This window comes from Protomyctophum parallelum (assembly GCF_964188405.1).
Source record: "Protomyctophum parallelum genome assembly, chromosome: 10".
In the NCBI taxonomy this organism is placed as follows: domain Eukaryota; kingdom Metazoa; phylum Chordata; class Actinopteri; order Myctophiformes; family Myctophidae; genus Protomyctophum; species Protomyctophum parallelum.
Window position 1 is genome coordinate 14,920,520 of NC_139704.1, and position 18,682 is coordinate 14,939,201.

The 18,682-nt window shown below is 42.9% G+C and overlaps 1 protein-coding gene across 12 annotated transcripts in view; it reads left to right on the plus strand.

Annotated features, from left to right (window-relative positions):
• The window catches only part of birc6 (baculoviral IAP repeat containing 6), a 155,574-nt gene that overhangs the window by 68,769 nt on the left and 68,123 nt on the right, over window positions 1–18,682 (plus strand). For all 12 annotated transcript variants that reach the window (XM_083775501.1, XM_083775510.1, XM_083775512.1 and 9 more), the window contains 6 exons: window positions 4,738–4,867; window positions 10,548–10,679; window positions 11,090–11,251; window positions 11,911–12,084; window positions 16,608–16,807; window positions 18,014–18,085. In XM_083775501.1, the coding sequence (XP_083631627.1) occupies window positions 4,738–4,867; window positions 10,548–10,679; window positions 11,090–11,251; window positions 11,911–12,084; window positions 16,608–16,807; window positions 18,014–18,085 (870 nt within the window). The remainder of the gene's footprint in view (window positions 1–4,737; window positions 4,868–10,547; window positions 10,680–11,089; window positions 11,252–11,910; window positions 12,085–16,607; window positions 16,808–18,013; window positions 18,086–18,682) is intronic.

The following is an 18,682-nucleotide window of genomic DNA, read 5'->3' on the forward strand; positions in this document are numbered from 1 at the left end:
TGCCACAGTGTGTTACACATTCACACACTGATGGCGGAGGAAACCATGCAAGGACCCAACCTGTGCATCAGGAGCAATTAGGGGTTTAGTATCTTGCTCAAGGACACTTCAACACTAACTCTGGGGGAGCCCACGATCACACTGGGAATCTTATAACTCCCAGCCACTCTAACTACTGAGCCACTACTGCAGACTGATTCTTGTCTCCACCAGGCCTCAGGCATGGCTGAAACGACCTGTGTGCAAATATTGTGTTCATTGGTGGCGAGTCCAAAAATCGGTTTGTGATTGGTTGTCAGTGGGGCTCTGCTGTGTTCATCTTGACCACACACAAGTAAATGTAACACCTAACTCTAACCCTAAGCTCACAAAAACTATGCCTAAACCTAACCTAACCTCACAAAAACTACCTTATTGTCAAATAAAAATAGTAAAAAGGTAGTCCGTGGTTGTTGGAAAGATAGTGGTAGTAGCGGGATTTGAACTTGGGGTAAAACAAGCGCTCCCTCCGGGCCTCCGGACTCACCATCTACATTTACAAACTAGACAAAGTGCCAATCGGCACAGGTCTCCACCAGGGCAGGTCAGGTTGTGGCCTCATGGTGGCGCTATAACAGGCTGTTGAGGAAGATTTGGGCCGGAGGTTCGTGTTGGAGGGATGCAGGTACAATGTTTTTCCATGTGTGCATACATAAGTTGTATACAGATCGATGCAGTTATAGCTAAAAACAGGAATTGGCCTGTTATAGCGCCACCGTGATGTCGTCCTTGGCCTAGTGAAATAATTTAACGGAAATTGCACACTGTGTTTGTGATTTGTGGCCTTTTTTCGAAATGGACGAATCGTGTGAGCTTTGGAAGCCAATCTTAGCCAATCAGGATGGAAGATGGGAAATGGTGGCGCTCCGTGTTGATCACATGACTATGGAGATAGTGTATACCGATTTGCGTGAAATTTGGATAAAATCCTTAAGGAGTAATAATAGAAAATGTGTTTTACATATGTCGGCCTCTTGGTGGCGCTATAAAGAGCAGATGTGAAAAATTCCAGGCAAAGGTTTTTCCTTGGCCTCTAGGGAGTTGGCATACAAAGTTATCCACAGATCCGTGCAGTTAGAGGTAAAAACTCTTTTCGGCCAGTTATAGCGCCACCTTGAGTCTGAGTTGAAATTGTTCATGTGGCATTTCGTCCTCGGCCTAGTGGGAATGTGGGTGCACAATTTCACGGAAATCACGCGATGTGTTCATGATTTGCAGCATTTTGTTTGAAACTGAGCACTCCTGTGAACTTTGGAAGCCAATCTTAACCAATCAGGATGGAGTCTGAGAAATCTGAAAGACCGGTTTCGTTGAATGGCTCTAGAGAGACTGTTTACCAATTTGCGTGATGTTTGGACAAAATGTGTAGGTGTACTGTGCAAAAACTTGTTTTGCACAAAGCGGCCTCCTGGTGGCGCTATAACAGGCCGTTCTGGAAAGTTTGGGGCAGAGGTTCATCGTTGGCATCCAGGGAGTGTGTGTGCAAAATGTGGCATCGACCGGGTTAACGGTGGGCGAGATTAGCTGCTCACGGACACACGGACGGACGGACACACGGACGGACACACGGACGGACGGACGGACGGAGTGCAAAACATACTCTCCCCACATGCCTTCCGCCTGGTGGAGACAATGAAGTGGCCTGTGTGTGTGTGTCTCTGTGAGCAGCTAATCTCTGGCACCGTTGGACCGATTGGCGAGAAACTGTGCATGCATACTCCTGGTAGCTAGGGATGCACCGATCCGATACTCGTATCGGAGATCGGCGCCGATCCAAGCTAAAATTCTAGATCGGGTATCGGATCGGTGGCCGATCCATTATCCGATCCGATCCGATAATTATGTGTAATTACAGTATGAAAACAACTCTACCTCCTCTGTGACACAGCAGTGTAGTATTGACAGTATAACATGTGGAATGCAGCCAGGCTAGCCTGCGCACACATTAACCTGGTCTAATTGTTGCACAGTTATTTAATAAATAATTCAGTGCATTTATATCTGTGTTTGTTACATTTTGTTTTACAAAGTTGGGAAAGTAATGTTTAAGTCAAGCCTTGATGTTGCCTTACACAAAATAATGATTCCAGACTCCACACAGTGAGGCATACAGCTTAATAGGTTATTACGTTTCTTTGTGGGGGGTATCGGATCGGTACTCTGTATCGGCAGATACTGGACCCCTATGTATCGAAATCGGTATCGAATGCCAAAAAGCCGGATCGGTGCATCCCTACTGGTAGCGTGTGCCATTTTTTTATATACCTAAAGTATATACCGAAATGTCACGAGCAAGGCACTACTGGGCCGATTGTCAGGACATTTTGCACACACACTCCCAGAGTAGGTCGAGGAAGAATCTTCACCATGTTTTTCACCATGAGATTCTTGCTAAACAGGTTCTTTCTTACTAGTCTTCCTTATTTGGATCAACATCTTTTCCTCCCTGGATTCCTTGGATCATGACACGTTTAGGCCACATTTATGCCAGATGACATTTTCTGCCAGTGTTTTTTCAAAACACCCTTTTTGCTACTATTCCTACAGTTTTTGTCCAAAACTGAAATCTTTACAAATGATGTATTAATTATGTATTACTCAGATTTTTCAGATCGCGTTCCAATTGTCCAAGACCGCCTTCCACAGTTTGCGGGCCATGGCTAGCAAACCTGGTGGACACACTTTTCTGTTTATATATATATATATTCTGGTAAATCATGTGGTGGTTTTCTTTCAATGTGAACGACCGATGTAGTGTTCCCAATTGACCACAAGGGGACAGCGTAACAATAGGGAGGAGAATCTGCAGATTCCAATTGGTAATACTGTCACTACCACAGACTGATGACATGTCTGGTCTCCTCCGTGCTAACCGGCATGTTAATGCCTCATATTCTATACTGCTCAATGATTAGTTGTCAGGAGAGCCTTTTTTTTGGGGGGGGGGGGTGTATTGATTTCAATTGGCCAAAGCTAATTGCATTCTAACCTCCAAAACATCTCATGGTCCTCATTAATCTAGGGCTAGGCTACTCTCTTTTTTCCGTCTTGATAAACATGTATGGGTGAAGGCCATTTTCTATAACACAGACAACGTTGTGCAAGATCATAAGATGACATACATAACTGAGTTGAAAATTAACCCCCACTGGCATCCCTATTTTATGGCAATTAAAAAAAAATCATAATACATGAAATACTAGTCCATGTTTCTTTTAACCCATTCAAACCAGGAAAGCATCTGTAATTTTAGTATATACAGTATATTGCAAATTGGTTTGCTATTAAAAAATAGCAGATATACAAGCTCATAGCAAAGAATTTAACTTGGGTTAAAACAAGCGCTCCCTCCGGACTCACCACCTACATTTACAAATTAAGTGGCACGTGTGTGTCTCTGTGAGCAGCTTATCTCTGGCACCGTTGGACCGATTGGCGCGAAACTGTGCATGCATACTACTGGTAGCGTGTGCCATTTTTTTATATTCCTAAAGACTTTGTCCAAACATCATGCAAATCAGTAGACATTACCTCTATATGTGATCAAGTTGTGTCTGTCAGATTTTTGATATTACATCCTGATTTGCACATCGATTTTCTCGGGTCTTAATGGGTTGACTGATCATGAAAATTAACCTGAATCGACCTTCATCCCCCTAATTAGGCAGGTCGCCATCTTGGCCAGTGGTTCCCAAAGTGGGGTCCGGGGACCCCCAGGGGTCCCTGAGGCAGTTCCAGAGGGCCCCCAGCTAAATTATAGTTTGGAACCAAATGGATCCTTATGGGTCTGTAACTCTCATTAGGGTCCATTTGTACACTCTAAACTAACATTGATTTTTCAATATAAATTGGGTGTCCCAGAGATAGAAATGTCATTAAATGGGGGTCCTTAGACTAATGCATGTCAAACTGGGGTCCTTGAAATTAAAGGGGTTGAGAATCACTGCTAGTGTTTTCTAGCCCCTTCATTGTCAATGGCGTTTTTAATGTTTGTTTATTTTTTTATGAAAGAAAATGTCATGGAAATGATCATGATTGACAAATAATGTAGATTATGGCAAAAATGATTGCGATCATCTCAAATAATTGCGAGTGTATGACTCAAAGGAACTTGACAATCTGATTGGTCTGTCGATCAAATTAGACTCTTTATGTCGGTTGGGTGATTATGACGGCAGAACGCCATGATGTTTATCCCAAGTGATGCGTAGCAGATCTCCTGGAAGTCGTGTGTGTGTGTGTGTGTGTGTGTGTGTGTGTGTGAGAGAGAGAGACTTGGTCTAAGTGGCAGTGCCATGTCTGTCACCCGTAGGCCACAGTAAGCAGTAAATGTCGACCACGATGATGCACACATTGATGCTGGCTGAGAATAAATGTCAACTTCAATAAAGGTATAGGTAGAAAGCTCAGTGCGTGTGTGTGTGGTTGGGAGAAGCAAAGGAACAGAAGAGAGAAGTGGCGGGAGGGTTATGTTGAATGTAGCACAGTTCCCTCTGATGGGCTTTCAGAAGAATCATCTCTCATTGCCCGCCTACAACTACCAAGTGTAATGGTCCCATAAGCAGCAGCATTTTATCTTGTGTTTTTTTGTGCTACATGCACCCTCAATCACCCATAGCTACATCTGCATCATAATCTGTTCAAATATGCTTCTGTTATTACATCTGACTTCCTTATCTCTTTCACCTATACCTTTAGCTGTACAAAGGACGCATTAACGCTACCAGCCATGTGATTCAGCACCCAATGTATGGAGCAGGCCACAAGTACCGCACCCTCCATCTGCCTATCTCCACAACGCTGGCGGAGGTCCTAGACCGGGTATCAGGTATGTTTGAACGACAAATGTATTGGTGGAAATAGCTGTTTCCGCTGTTGATGTACAACTACAACTCTTGCTCTTAGACTTGAGTGAATATTGTTCACACCAATTCTGCCATTATTTTCAGTAGTGAAGTCAAATGCAGAATAAGTAAGCCTTGCTGAGCCATGAGGCCATTCAAGTGCAACCCTGGACATGATGCTAGTATATATACCTTTATTGAAAGGATAAGCCCCTTGAGATGTCGCATCTCATTTTAGAGGGGGTCCTCAGCACAGATACATTGTACAATACAGTTCACAAAGCAATACAACAGTACAACCATACACACAGAAAGGACAAAACAAAACAAGACAAAACAAAAGCTCTCCCAAAGATAGCTCCCACCCCACTGTTTCAACCCTAAATAGCAGAGTTCATATGGGGGAAAATATATACCCTTTGCACAATACAAAGGGTATATACACAAGACCATGTTATTAGGCAAAAAAAAAAAAAAAAAGCAAACAAGCAATACCAGCATGCATAATGTGATAATAATGAACAGCAGCATCGAGCCAGCAGGGAACACATATGAAGGTACATACAGATCGGTCGGTATGTTATATTTATGGAAAACAAGGACAACTGCCAAGAAGAGTACGTTAATTTAGAAGCATGAGCACGGCGTTAGAAGGTGTATGAAAATTGATTCCTTAAATACGTTGAGGGAAGTGATTGATCTGAGTGGACTTGGTAGGTCATTCCAATCAGATGGAGCTTTAAATTTGAAGGCACGGCGCCCACTTTCCTTTTTTATCCTTGTGGGGACTGTAAAGTAGGGATGGTCCGTGTGTCTTAAATTATAGTGTGGTGTGTATGGGACAAGAAATTGTTTTAGGTACTGTGGATAAGGAAAGAAAATACATTTAAAAATAAATTGTAGACAATGTGAGTGTCTTCGTGATTTAGGTGATAGCCAGTTTAAAGACTCGTACATGGAGCAATGGTGAGTTCTATATGGGCATCTCAGTATGAATCTACATAGGTTGTTATAGGTGACATTGAGGGGGTAGAGGTTTGTATCGGTGGTGTTCTGATATATGACATCCGCATAGTCTATTATGGGTAGTAGCAGCTGTGAAATTAATCTTTTTCTAATCTGAAGGGTAAAACTATTGATGGATCGATATAGAGTTTTCAAACTGAAATTTATTTTCTGAACAATAGTTAATATGAGTCTTAAAGGAGAGTTGAGGATCCAGTCCTAGGTACTTAAACTCCTCCACTTTCTCCAATGCTGCCCCATCGGAAAAGTTAAGGACTAGAGGATGAGGGTTTGGTCTTTGAGTGAACAGCATGCTGACAGATTTTCTTTTGTTCAACAGCAGTTTGTTAGAGTGAAACCATTTTTGAACAGAGTCAAAATCAGCCTGTAAAGTACGCTCAATTTCGGAGATAATAAAATTTGATGAATAAATAACTGTGTCATCGGCATATAGTTGAATATGACTGTTGGAGCAGAATGAGGGCAGATCGTTGATAGAAATTGAGAAGAGCAGTGGACCCAAGGAAGAACCTTGGGGTACGCCCTTTTCCATGATCGTGGAGTCTGACTGAGAACCCTGATAGGATACACTTTGACGTCTGTGATGGAGATATGAATTGAACCATAGTAAGGATTGTCTTGAGAGACCAATTGCATAAAGCTTATCGAGGAGTAAATAGTGGTCCACCATGTCAAAAGCCTTGGAGAGGTCTATAAATATTGCTCCTGTGGGCATACTGTTACCAAATGCGGAAAATACATAGTTGGTAAGTTTCATAAGTGTGGTTGTCGAGAAATTTGGCCTGAAACCTGATTGGAAAGGTGATAGGATATTGAAATTATTGAGATACTTAGACAGTTGGTTTCTCAAAGATCTTCACAACACTATTTATAATTGAGATAGGCCTGTAGTTATTTAGATCATGGGGATCACCTCCTTTATGTAGTGGCATGACTCTGGCACATTTCCAGGTAGAAGGAACTACTCCTGTTGAGAGAGATAAATTAAATAAATCCGCTAGTGGATATGCCAGAATATGGGGTGCAATTTTGAAGAACTTGATGTCCAGACCATCTGGCCCAGCACTGCTTCCTGATTTTAGGTCACGTATAGTACGTTCAACATCGGATGGGTAAATGTTTTTGAGGGAGAAAGAGTTGACACGTTCAGGGTTATTTGGAGGGGCATGAGAGTAAGGTGGGTCTGATCGCTGTGATCTGCAAATTGAGGAGAAATGCTGGCTGAATGAGTTACATATTATGGAGGGATCGTCGGTTAAATTATTATTTATTCTGATACGGTTGGGGCTTTTGTTTCCTTTATTTAATATATTATTCATTTTATTCCAGAATAGTTTGGGATTATTATAGTCACTCGTCAAACAGTTTTTAAAGTAATCGGCTTCGGCATTTCTTGTATTTGTTTTGCATGTATTAGTGTGTTGCAGGGACTTCCCCTCAATCCAATCCTTAATGCGCTGACAACACAAAGTGTCGGTTAGCATATCCAGATTTGGTCCTTCCTTGGCCAGTTTATCACGTGGATGAAGTAATTTATCTCACACTCTCTCTCGCCGAGTGAGGGCTGGTGTTTCCGTCTAAAATATGTTGTTTGACTGTATAATGCATAATATCCTTAAACAGTAGTGCCATATATGTGGCTAGCAGTATTTACAGACAATTAGTGTTGAGCATGGAGTTCTCAAACGGGCCTGAAAATGATGGGCTGGCCCTAACTGGGCCCTACTGGGCCTGCCCGAGGCTCAGCCTGAACAATTGCCATACTTTTAGTCCTAGAAACCTGAAAAGGTCTCATTATGCGTTTAAAGACTTCAAAGTCACACATTCAACAAGCTTTGAACTGAGCAGATTGGACGTACCGTTCCAGAGATAATTGCCAAAACATCTTGAAAACGGCCATATTAGCTGATTTTCTATCACAGTTTTTTGACTGAGTTTTGGCCAATCTTTTTTAATAACGTGGGTTAGGAAGGTCGGACCGCAACAAACTACCTGTAAATACCTGAGTAAAGTTGCATCCAACACATCAGCCTGTGCCACATAATGACACCTTTTCAGGTTTTCAGGCCTCAAAGTATGGTAACTGTTCAGGCCGGACCAAGCCACAGTGCTTCAGTGCCTGACTCATCAATATTGTATTGTCCCTTATCTGGTGAGTGCACACTGCACAGCAGTGTCCTACATTCAAGCACACAGCATCATATTATATACTGTGTGTGTATAAACCCACTTCATTGGTGCATTTGATCCCCCTTGCAGACATATTTGAAGTTAATGGCCCGTGCCTGTACCTCACACAATGACTCACACATTGTCACAGTCATGCACTCAACATGCCTGTTACATACATGCATGCACTTGGACACGATACGGAACATATATGTTCCATGTTGTGTCACAGTGCATGCATGGAAACACACAGGCACAGGTCTGACTTCACCATGTCTCTTCGCTCAGTGTATGAACATTGACCTTTTCCAGCAGCTGCATGCTGTGTCCACTCACATCCAGTTTGTTAGCAACAGGGCTGATTGGACAAACCACAGCTCCCATATTATCCCCATTCAGAGAAACAAAAGATTTTAAACGGTAACCACCAAACAAGAAATGATCACATAGTGATATTTGTCAGGTGAAAGAAGCGCTGTCTCCGTTGTGTTCTCCCCCCTCCCCAATCATTAGTATGGTTATTGCGTGTATATTTGTGTCACAACCTCACGGCAGTTGTTTGTGTGCGCTCCCCCCCCCCCCCCCCCATATTAGTCTGATTATTAAAACAGATCTGTGCTCATATCTTCTGGCCTCTGTACCTTTTTCTGTGCGTATTATTACGTGTGTTTGTGTCACAACCTCGTGCCTCGCGGCCGTTTCAGCAGTGTTTGGTGAAGAAGACTCAATAGATTTTATTTCCAACATGGACTCGGGTCCCAAATTCATTTAAAAACTAACACCACTTTTGAGTCTTAAACCGTAATCTCCTCATGTCATTTGAGAAAAACCTTTTACCGTCGGGACATTATCTGGTCGTCAAGGTCGAGAGAGCTCAGCGGTGAGGCTCCGCCGTGTAGCGTTAGCAGCACTAGCTGTTAGCCAGTGCTGTGTGTGTGATGAATGGCTCTCCTCCCGGGACCTTGAACAACAGATGGAAGACATGATACACCACTTTAGTTTGAAGAGGGGAAACGGACGGACTGATAGATAGATAGGTGGATGGATGGATGCTGTAAAACAAATACTGAACAACGAAGGTGGTGCTAAAGACCTGAAACTTGCCTCTACCTCGTTTAGGCACGTGTCTAAACGTGAGGCTTTAGCAAATGAGTGAATACAGGTGGGTGTAAGTTTAGTACAGTACACCCACATCCTGATGTTGAGCAGGAAAACCTTACCAGGATTTTAGCTAAGCACAGCATGACAATTCCCCTTAGGTCCAAACCACACCAATGATTCCCCATGTAACTCCTTGCAACTACCTGCGACAGAATGGTGCACATATTCCACACAAGCGCCAAGGCGCGACTAGCTACAACGAATATTTGTTTCTACAGCAATGATTTTTGAGACTTAGGGTAAACCGCTGAGTTTCCGCGGCAACACGTGTTTTTGCGACCTGACTTAACAAGTGCAACATGCACGCCACGCACACACCCCATACTAGACACACACATTGTATGTGTGTCACACTAGCCGGATCTGCCAAGACGGACGGATAACTTGGATGGAAAGCAGCATTTTCTCATGCCAATAAAGCTCCTTTGAATTGGCATGCGTCAACGTGCAACGGGACATATCAGACCTCTGCGAGGACACTAAAGCGGTTTCGTTGCGTCTCGAATCATTGATTTGGTTTGGGCTTTAGAGTCTCTAATTCTGCATGGAGGCTGGCTTTTCTGATAAGTGAAGTGGAGAGGGAGATCTTCACCAACTGCCTCTGATATCCCTGCTAGAGCTTCCATTAGGCTCCATGTCACCACTCTGATGCATATAGACACTGATGTTAGACAACAGCAATTCATCACAATGTCTTAATTCATTCAAGTACACCAGCTCAGCTGTATAGTACATCGTAACCACTTTCAACCTGGTGTCCCTATGTTGTGCATGTCTAGAGTGCAAAAATAGCCAGTCTATAAACTCATATGAGTTCATCTATAAATTCGCTGTGACTTTCATAGTTTATTTACTATTCGTCTATGATGAAGTATATAGGGCTCAAGTGGTTAGCGTATATAAAGTAGTAAATATACAGTAGTGGCACACAAGGACAACAGGACCTCACATTTTATTGCAACAGAACAAATTGTAGTAGACAGCAGCGGACCATGATATAGTTGAAGAGTTGGGTCAACTAAAAGATTCAGCTGCATTGGTCCTGCATAGGCACCTGACTTCAATCTAGCTTTGTTTTTACATTCAGTTGTCATGATAAACCCTGGAATAGTGCCATCGGTATCCTCTTGATTCCTTTCCCTTTTTTCCTGGTTGTTTTTTGTAATGAAACCGAACCGCACGTCATCTACACTACATAATGATAACCACAAGGAGATAGAAGGCTCTTAACTTGAACAATGTTTTATAATTTTAAAAAAAGAAAAGAAAAAAAACTTTTTTTTGTACCTTCTTTTCTCCGTCTATTAGACACCCCAAGTATCACAGCAAAGCTGATTAACGAACAGAAGGAAGACAAGGAGAAAAAGAATCACGAGGAAAAGGAGAAGATGAAAGCCGACAGTGGTTTCCAAGACAACTACAGTGTTGTTGTGGCCTCAGGTGCCTGGTTCAGTTCCATTTACCTCCTTGACCAATCACATGCTACCCCTCAGTCCCTTTTTCCACCATTCACATGGAAATAGAATCGTTTAGCCTATATGCACAAATAAGTATCATTGAATGAAATGTTAAGCCGTCTGCAAAGCCTCTAGGCCTTGCGCTGTTCTCATTTAGGGAACAGAGATTAGACAGCTTTGACTCTGCACAGGAGTGACAGTGAATGCTAAACGGATGGTGTTTATGAAGCGGGCTTGTTGCCAGAGATGGAATGAATGACATTTGGCTAAAACGATCTCTGCAAGTCAAAATTGTACATCTTTTGGAGATTGGTCATACAAATGCCAAAAGTATGTTGAAAATATAATATATAATATATTGTGTGTGTGTGTGTGTGTGTGTGTGTGCACCAGGTTTAAAGTCCCAGTCTAAGCGTGCCCTATCCACACCACCTCGGCCACCATCTAGGAGGGGTCGAGTCATGAGTGACAAGCTGACAGCTTCCTCCAATATGGACCCCTCTGCCAAAACCATCAGTGTGCCTGTCTTCCACCTCTACCATAAACTCCTTCCAGGTAGAGTGCATACACACACACAGACTTCATTTCCCTTGGCCTGTGCAGTACATCGATCCACGCCGCTTTAATGAAGCTGTAGCATCAATCTCAGTCAGTTCCTTGAGCCTTGTTCCTTGATGAGTTGGCATGTCCTTTGGCCAGACACACTGGGTTGTGTTTTCGACCCTGGGCTGTCGAGGTAAACATGCCCATGAATATTTAGCAGGTGTTGTGGTCAAACGGTAAACCATGGCGACCATCGCCTATCTGTACTGTAGTTTCTGGCCAAAATGTTTTCTGTAAAAAAAATACGTATACTGCATAGTGCATACATAATAGAGATACATATTGCACTGGCAACATTTTGAACACTAGATGTTCTGGCCTTCACCTTAATTTTCAGGCCACTTTGCAGCCCCAAAAAATTAAACTCTACATGATTATGGTCATGTTATGTTTGAGATCTCACTGATGTCATGTTTCTAATGTTTCTGACATTTTCGCACCAAAGAACGTTTGTGATAATCAACCACCAATTTTAATATAAAATTGGTGCAGTTGTGATCACTTTACTTTTAAAATCGCTTTGATTTTGTCCATCACACCTTGCATTTCATCCTCCTCCCCCTCACTTAATTTGATCATGTTTCCTTTTGTTGATTATTTTTGTGCCTTAGGTCAGCCCCTCCCAGCAGAGATGACACTGGCCCAGCTGTTGACCCTCCTGTATGACCGGAAGCTGCCACAGGGTTACCGTTCCATTGACCTGACAGTCAAATTGGGCTCTAAGGTCATCTCTGACCCTGGCCTCTCCAAGACGGACTCCTTCAAGAGGCTACGCACAGAAAAAGGTAAAGAGGCCAGAATATAATTATGAGGTCAGATCTGTTTTAAAAGTGTTAATCCAGCTACTGTAGATCCTGAAAGAAGATGCACTGTACAAAGAAGCTGGATAACTATATTGCAGTACTGGAACAGTACTGGAGCAGTACAGGCGCACACATGAAATGATTCATCGCTCTCGCTCTCTGTTTCTCTCTCTCTCTCTGTTTCTCGCTCGCTCGCTCTCGCGCTCACTCTCGCGCTCACTCTCGCTCTCTGTTTCTCTCTCTCTCTCTCTCTCTCTCTCTCTCTCTCTCTCTCTCTCTCTCTCTCTCTCTCGTCTAAAAATGTCCATTTGGACCAGGTAGACCTAGTATAAGCTCTGTATGCACGGAGTTGCAGAGCTGTTCTGCACACATCCATAGACACAATACCTTTTCATTTTCGCTTTTTTTAATAAATACAGGCCACTCACCACTGGCTGTACTGGATCTTTCCTCCATGTTTACTTTTTACTTGGTTTTAGAGTCTAACTTGCATCATTAATGAGACTGCTTTGAAAGAAAAGCTTTGATGGCTGAAACCTCTAGAAGCACTTTTAAGCACAGACTTCCAATCACAGCCTCTGCTCTCCCTACATTTTATAGCCCTCTGGGAACCAATGTTTTTACGTTGGAGCACCCCCTCATACAATATTCATGGGCTTATTAGATGGCAGGATTCACATTAAGCTTGGACCAGTTACGCTAGTAGCTCCTGTGGTGAACGTTGTCATGGTAAGTTTGCATAGAGGGAAATTAAGCAGTGACTTGAGGACAATGTTATATTTAGCCACCCTCTCTTTTAGGCTTTGACGGTCAGCACCGACTGTGACACTCACCAAGGTCAGATTCATTTTTAACGTTGTCATTTGCCGTACACTTGACATCTCTCTTTTGATGATGTTGGCAGAAGCAAATCCGCAAACCTGGTCAGATCTGTCACTTTGTCCACTGCCGTGACCCTTCCTAGATCTATGCTTGCCAGGGATATACCACTTTGACGTTTTGTTTTATTCTAAACACTATCGTCCTTTCATATGAAAATGTAAATACCCTGAGTAAGCATATGGTCAGTATTGCAACAATGTATGCTCTACAGTAGGTGCCATCTGCTCTATTTGTTGTGAGGTTGTGTGTGATGACCTGGGAGTGGTAGGTAACGTTGGCTGGGAATCTGACCCACGCTCAGACCAGGTGTGTGCGGCCACTGGGCACCACGTTATTAACCCATTCTGACCTGAGATCAGATTCTAAAAATGTCTATTACATCCTGACAGTTTCATTATTAACCCATTCTGACCTGAGATCAGATTCTAAAAGTGTCTTCGATTTTTCAAAAATAGCAGACCTACAAGCTCGTATCGCGCCACTCGGTGGCGCGATATGAGCTTGTAGATCTGCTATTTTCAATAGCTAAAGCACGACATGATGCTGACACCAAAATGGGTGCCCGGTCAGAATGGGTTAACACTAACACAGAAGGAACAGACACAAAGAACGTCAAGTTCAGTCATTAGATGCGACTGGGTTTAGAAGTACAGAGGACTATACCATGGATTAGCGGCCCAATGTTTTCTTTCTCTGCTGTAGCGCCAAACGGTCAATTAAATTCCCAGTGAATAAACATCCTAGTTGATATTTTTTCAATTGCCTCCTGACTGCCCATAACTACGTGGTGTGTGTCTGTTCATTTCAGGAGAACTGACCCCTAGCTAACGTTGCCGTCTGCCCCAGTGCACTTAATCCATGTTTCTTGCCTTATTCCACTGCCATTTCTCCAGAGGGCTGTCTGAGCTTCCTGAAAGACAAATCCTTTTTGAATCATCTCTTCTAACCCGAAAACCCATCGAGGCTGATAAATGGAGGGGGAAATCACTGACCCCCGTTAATAGGAAAGTGGGGCTTGTAAGAGAAGCAAGAGCTGCAGAGATTATTCTAAAATCAGAGCCAAGGCTTTAACCTGGTGGATCCACACACACACACACACACACACACACACACACACACACTCACTCACAGTTTTGAAGACACGCACAAAGGGTCCAACAACTATCTTAAAAGCCTTCTTCTGGTGCAAATAGACCAAAGCCTTTTACAGGAAAATGGATGTTGTCCTTCATAAGCCCTTTTAGTACCATAGTTTACTCCAAGACCTGGTAGTTTATATGCAACGAAAAGCAATCCCTCCCAGTTCTGCTCTTTGCTGAACAGGTGCCCTGACCAGCTCGGTAGTAGTCTCTTTAGAGTGGATTTCATCATGAAACTGACACCATGTTGTTGTTTAAACCGAGGGAGATGGTTTTACCGTCACGCTGCCCAACCCTAGTCTTTGGGTACTTTATTTATTTAAATGGTTTTACCGTCACGCTGCCCAACCCTAGTCATTGGTTACTTTATTTACCCCTGCATCAGATTCTAGAAAGGATGTTTTTTTATTAAGAATATTTATTTTGGTCAATTTGTAATACAAGTTAGTTCTTGTCATGAATCGGAGACACGCCGCCTGGCAGCCTAATGACGCCCTTCATCCCTCCAGTGGTGTGAAACACTTTGGAAACATGGAACCATAACTCAAAGTGCCGCTCCTGTTTAGATATTCTTTGGTCAGACCGGCGGTCATCCCTCTATGATGCGTCCACCACACTCTAACCCCTATCATTGTCAAATCCTGTTTTAGAAGTCCAGACAGCACAAGCGCCGTTAGAAACCCTATTACTCACAACCTCGGTGACTTTTTAATTCCTCCACCAGGAACAATGGGAGGGGGCAAAAGACATCCTTTTCGAAAGAAAAGCAATGAATCATGTCTTTTTTCTTTTCTCTCCATGAGAGATGATGTGTGTTTTCTAGATGACCTATCAAGCGACTGAAGCTTTACATCTTCATGAAATGACAGATCAAGGCGTCTTGTAGGAAAATGCTAACGGGTTCATGTGGGCGTGGAGTAAAGGCACTATAGGGCTAGCCCTGGCTTTCAGTCGTCCATTCCATTTTGACAGGTATTATCACCCAATTCCACTCTGTAGGTGTAAACAAGTGCACTCTATCCTTGAACTGAAAGTATTAATTGGTAGTGGTGCCTTTATTACGAGTGTGGTTCTGTCTCTCTCAAGCTATTTAAGCCTATATTAATAGCAGGCAAACCCTCTGAATGAATGAGAGGCTAATGAACTGATAGATCCGTCGGTTTGGTTTTAAGCCTCTATATCTTACGGTGATTTATGCCACTTGAGAGCCCCATTAGATGTGAGGCAAAATTTAACTGCTTATGTATTTACTACTACTTTCTATGTGAAAGCCCACCGTGCCCTCAACACTGGTTAATCTACTCCCAACTATCCGTATCTCCTTTGACTGCAATCTATATTGATCATGTATGTACATTGTGTACATGTAGGCACTAGCCATGGTTGTCTTTCCCATGAGCAAACGCAAACGGAGGCAGCATCATGGGAATGGGAATAGGTTCTGAGCATTACTGTAGTTCCGGTTTTCAGAAGGTCCAGGTTCTGGTTCAGTCCATTTTCCCATAGCTTCGTTTGATTGGCTCAGCAGTAAGTTTGAACTGGAACCACATTACACCTTCACATGTGTTTTAAGTTCAAATATACTGCTGAGCCAATCCAACAAATGGAGTAATTTCTGAGACTGTATCAAAATTAGACAGTTGAAAGGTCAGACCCTTGACCGATTTTGTCTTTCCAAGTCTGGAGGCAATTAGACAACTCGTTTGCTGTTGGTTATACTGTATTATGTAAGATAATAGATCTTACATAGTCTGCAGAATATTAGATTTTATTATTGTCTCCGCCAGGCCGGATAGCCAAAGGCAAGAGACTACAGTATGTTTCTTTCCCCGTCCGTATGTCAGTGTGTGTCTTTGAACAGCTCATCTCCTGCACTGTTGGACCTCTGCCTGAAATGTTTCAAATCGGCTTGTGGTGGCACTAACATAACAGGCCACTTCCCATTTTGGCCAATAACTCTTGAACCATAGGTTGTACAATAAAAAATCTTAAGGTTTGCCCTGGATTTCTTGGCACAACTCCTCATGTATGTCATGCTCATCATTTTCCACCATTTCGCATTTAATTCAATTAATAGAATAGAATAGAACTACTTCTACAAACTTTGTTCAAAGCTCACATAAATCGTTACACATGATCTCTGGAGTCATGTGATCAAGTTGTATCAGTTAGATTCTTCAGATTTCATTATAATTGGCTATGACTGAAAATTTTACTTTTAATTACAGTATTTGAAATAGTCTTAATGCAGACCAAGAAGCCACAATCTACCATGAACAGTTGATTATCTCCACCAGGCCAAAGGCATGGGGAGAGAGTATGTTTTGCACTCGTCCGTGTGTCCGTGTGTGTACAGCTAATCTCCGGCACCATTAACCTGGTCGATGTCAAATTTTGCACACACACTAGTGTTTGTATTGTGCTCCTCCTGAGGATATATTTTCTCTGCTGCTCACTGCTTTCCTGTCGTGTCTGTCATTGCAGTTGAGCACTGTGACATGCTGAGTAGCTGCCCTGAGGATGAACCCATGACTCCTGGCGACGAGTGCCTGGACGCCGCCATTGATGAATCCCTGTTGGAGACCAGTCCCATTCAGTCACCACTGCAGGTGTTCGCCGGCATGGGTGGCCTGGCCCTCATCGCAGAGAGGTTGCCCATGCTTTACCCCGATGTCATCCAGCAGGTAGATATGTGTGAAGACTGTTTGAAAATGTGGACACTAACATTTAGTTAGGTAGTTTCACAAAAGTGAGGAAGCCAAATAGCTTGGCACAAACTTTACCATGAAGGCTAACGCCGGGTGGGAGACGCACACACATGTGGAGAAGTAGCCGAAGTAGCTAACACTAACTGCTGTGGCTACGGAGTTGGCTAACCTAGCTCCAAGCTAGCTAACTGCTAAGCTAACAAAGCTAGGAACGTAGCCTTACCACAGTAAATAACGCTCTAAAGAACGAATAGTCGTCAGGAGTACTTATCAGAGGAAAGTTGAGAGTTTCTCGGTATCAAGGTCCACTTTAACAGTATGCTATGACTTTGTGGTAAATTCTTGTCTATCTCATCGGCAGAAGTAAAATGCGAATGACGTGCCATGGCAGAGTGGCTCAGTACATGAGACCAAGCACTCACATGACCTAGACCCAGCCAATTAATTGTCAGAGAGTATATGACAAGTAAGACGCGCAAACGCGGGAAGCGAACGCAGCTCGTAAATGGCAATAACAATTAGAATAAATTACATACTTTTTTAAGGTTTACGTTTTTTGTGTTTTTTTAAGTTTTTAAGTTGTTTTTTTTAAGTTGTATGTGTGTGCGTGTGTGTGTGTGTGTGTGTGTGTGTGTGTGAGAGTGCGTGCGTGTGTTTTGTTTGCTACAGCTGCGCCCTCTGGTGGCGGGCGGGTGGTGTCACAGCGGGACAGACAGACAGACACACACACAGACAGACAGACATGATCTGCAGGGTCTCATAGTTAGTGCTCATTGCGTTCGCAATCACTGCGTTCGCAATAATGCATCTGTAATCACGTCAGAGGGCGCTCTGCCATAAGCAAGTCACTTTGTGAACTAGAACTTAAAATAACCATGTTTTCCGTATTGAAAGGGATGAGGTGTCACGCAGGCTTTGCCATTCAGACCAAATCAGACTACCATTTGTCTTCTGCATTCCACCGCAGCACTGCATCATGCATTGTAAATGAACACTTTGAGCTGTAATTGAGAGAGCAACAGAGTTGAGTGCTGAGGTGAGTTGCTGAATAGCTACAATGGTTTTGAGAGAGCTGCCAGGTACTAAATCTCCCCCCCCCCCCTCCTTTTTTTCTTTCTTTCTCCCCCCCCCCCAACCCTCTTTCCTCCACTCTGTATTTCTACTCTTTTTAAATTGTTCCAGAAAATTGAGCTATTCAGGCTGTCTCCCAGAGCCAGCGATGGTTGGCATCAGGCTGCCCACAACGGCTACCAAGTGAGCACTTTTCTATTATGCATTTAGCAATTTAGCACCATGTCCGACATTAAGATCAAGGTCAAAATTACTAATAGAAACAGTTTATTACACAAGCATTTGTTCTAATGTGACACTTTTTTCCATAGTTGAAAAATGAAATATTTTATATCCTACTGGACATTAATGGCCACGCGCTTGTCAATTATTGATGCGGTTGAGCTGCCATTTGTAAAGTGCACAGTAGGCAACTAGGCATCTATATTCCGGTTGAGGTTAGTGTTTTTCATTGTTTTTCCAAGAGTTGGGTAAAATAGGTTTACTTTGCTAACTACAGTACATTCCGCTTCAGTAGAGCCTTTAAAGTCTGGAGCTATTGCTCTACCCTGGCTTTTAGTCTAGCTAAGCATGAACACATTGGGTACATTGTAAACTTTACAATATTGCTTATTTGACCCGCTTTTTGTTGGCTGCCGCTGAAATTCATTTGGTGACTTTGTCAAAAATAAATAAAAAAATAATTTGCTCTTTTGTCAGATTGCAGTAAATCTTTTCCAATTTTGTAAATATCGTGGCTTGACCTAATTAGCTATTCCATTAGTCCATATTGACACGTGG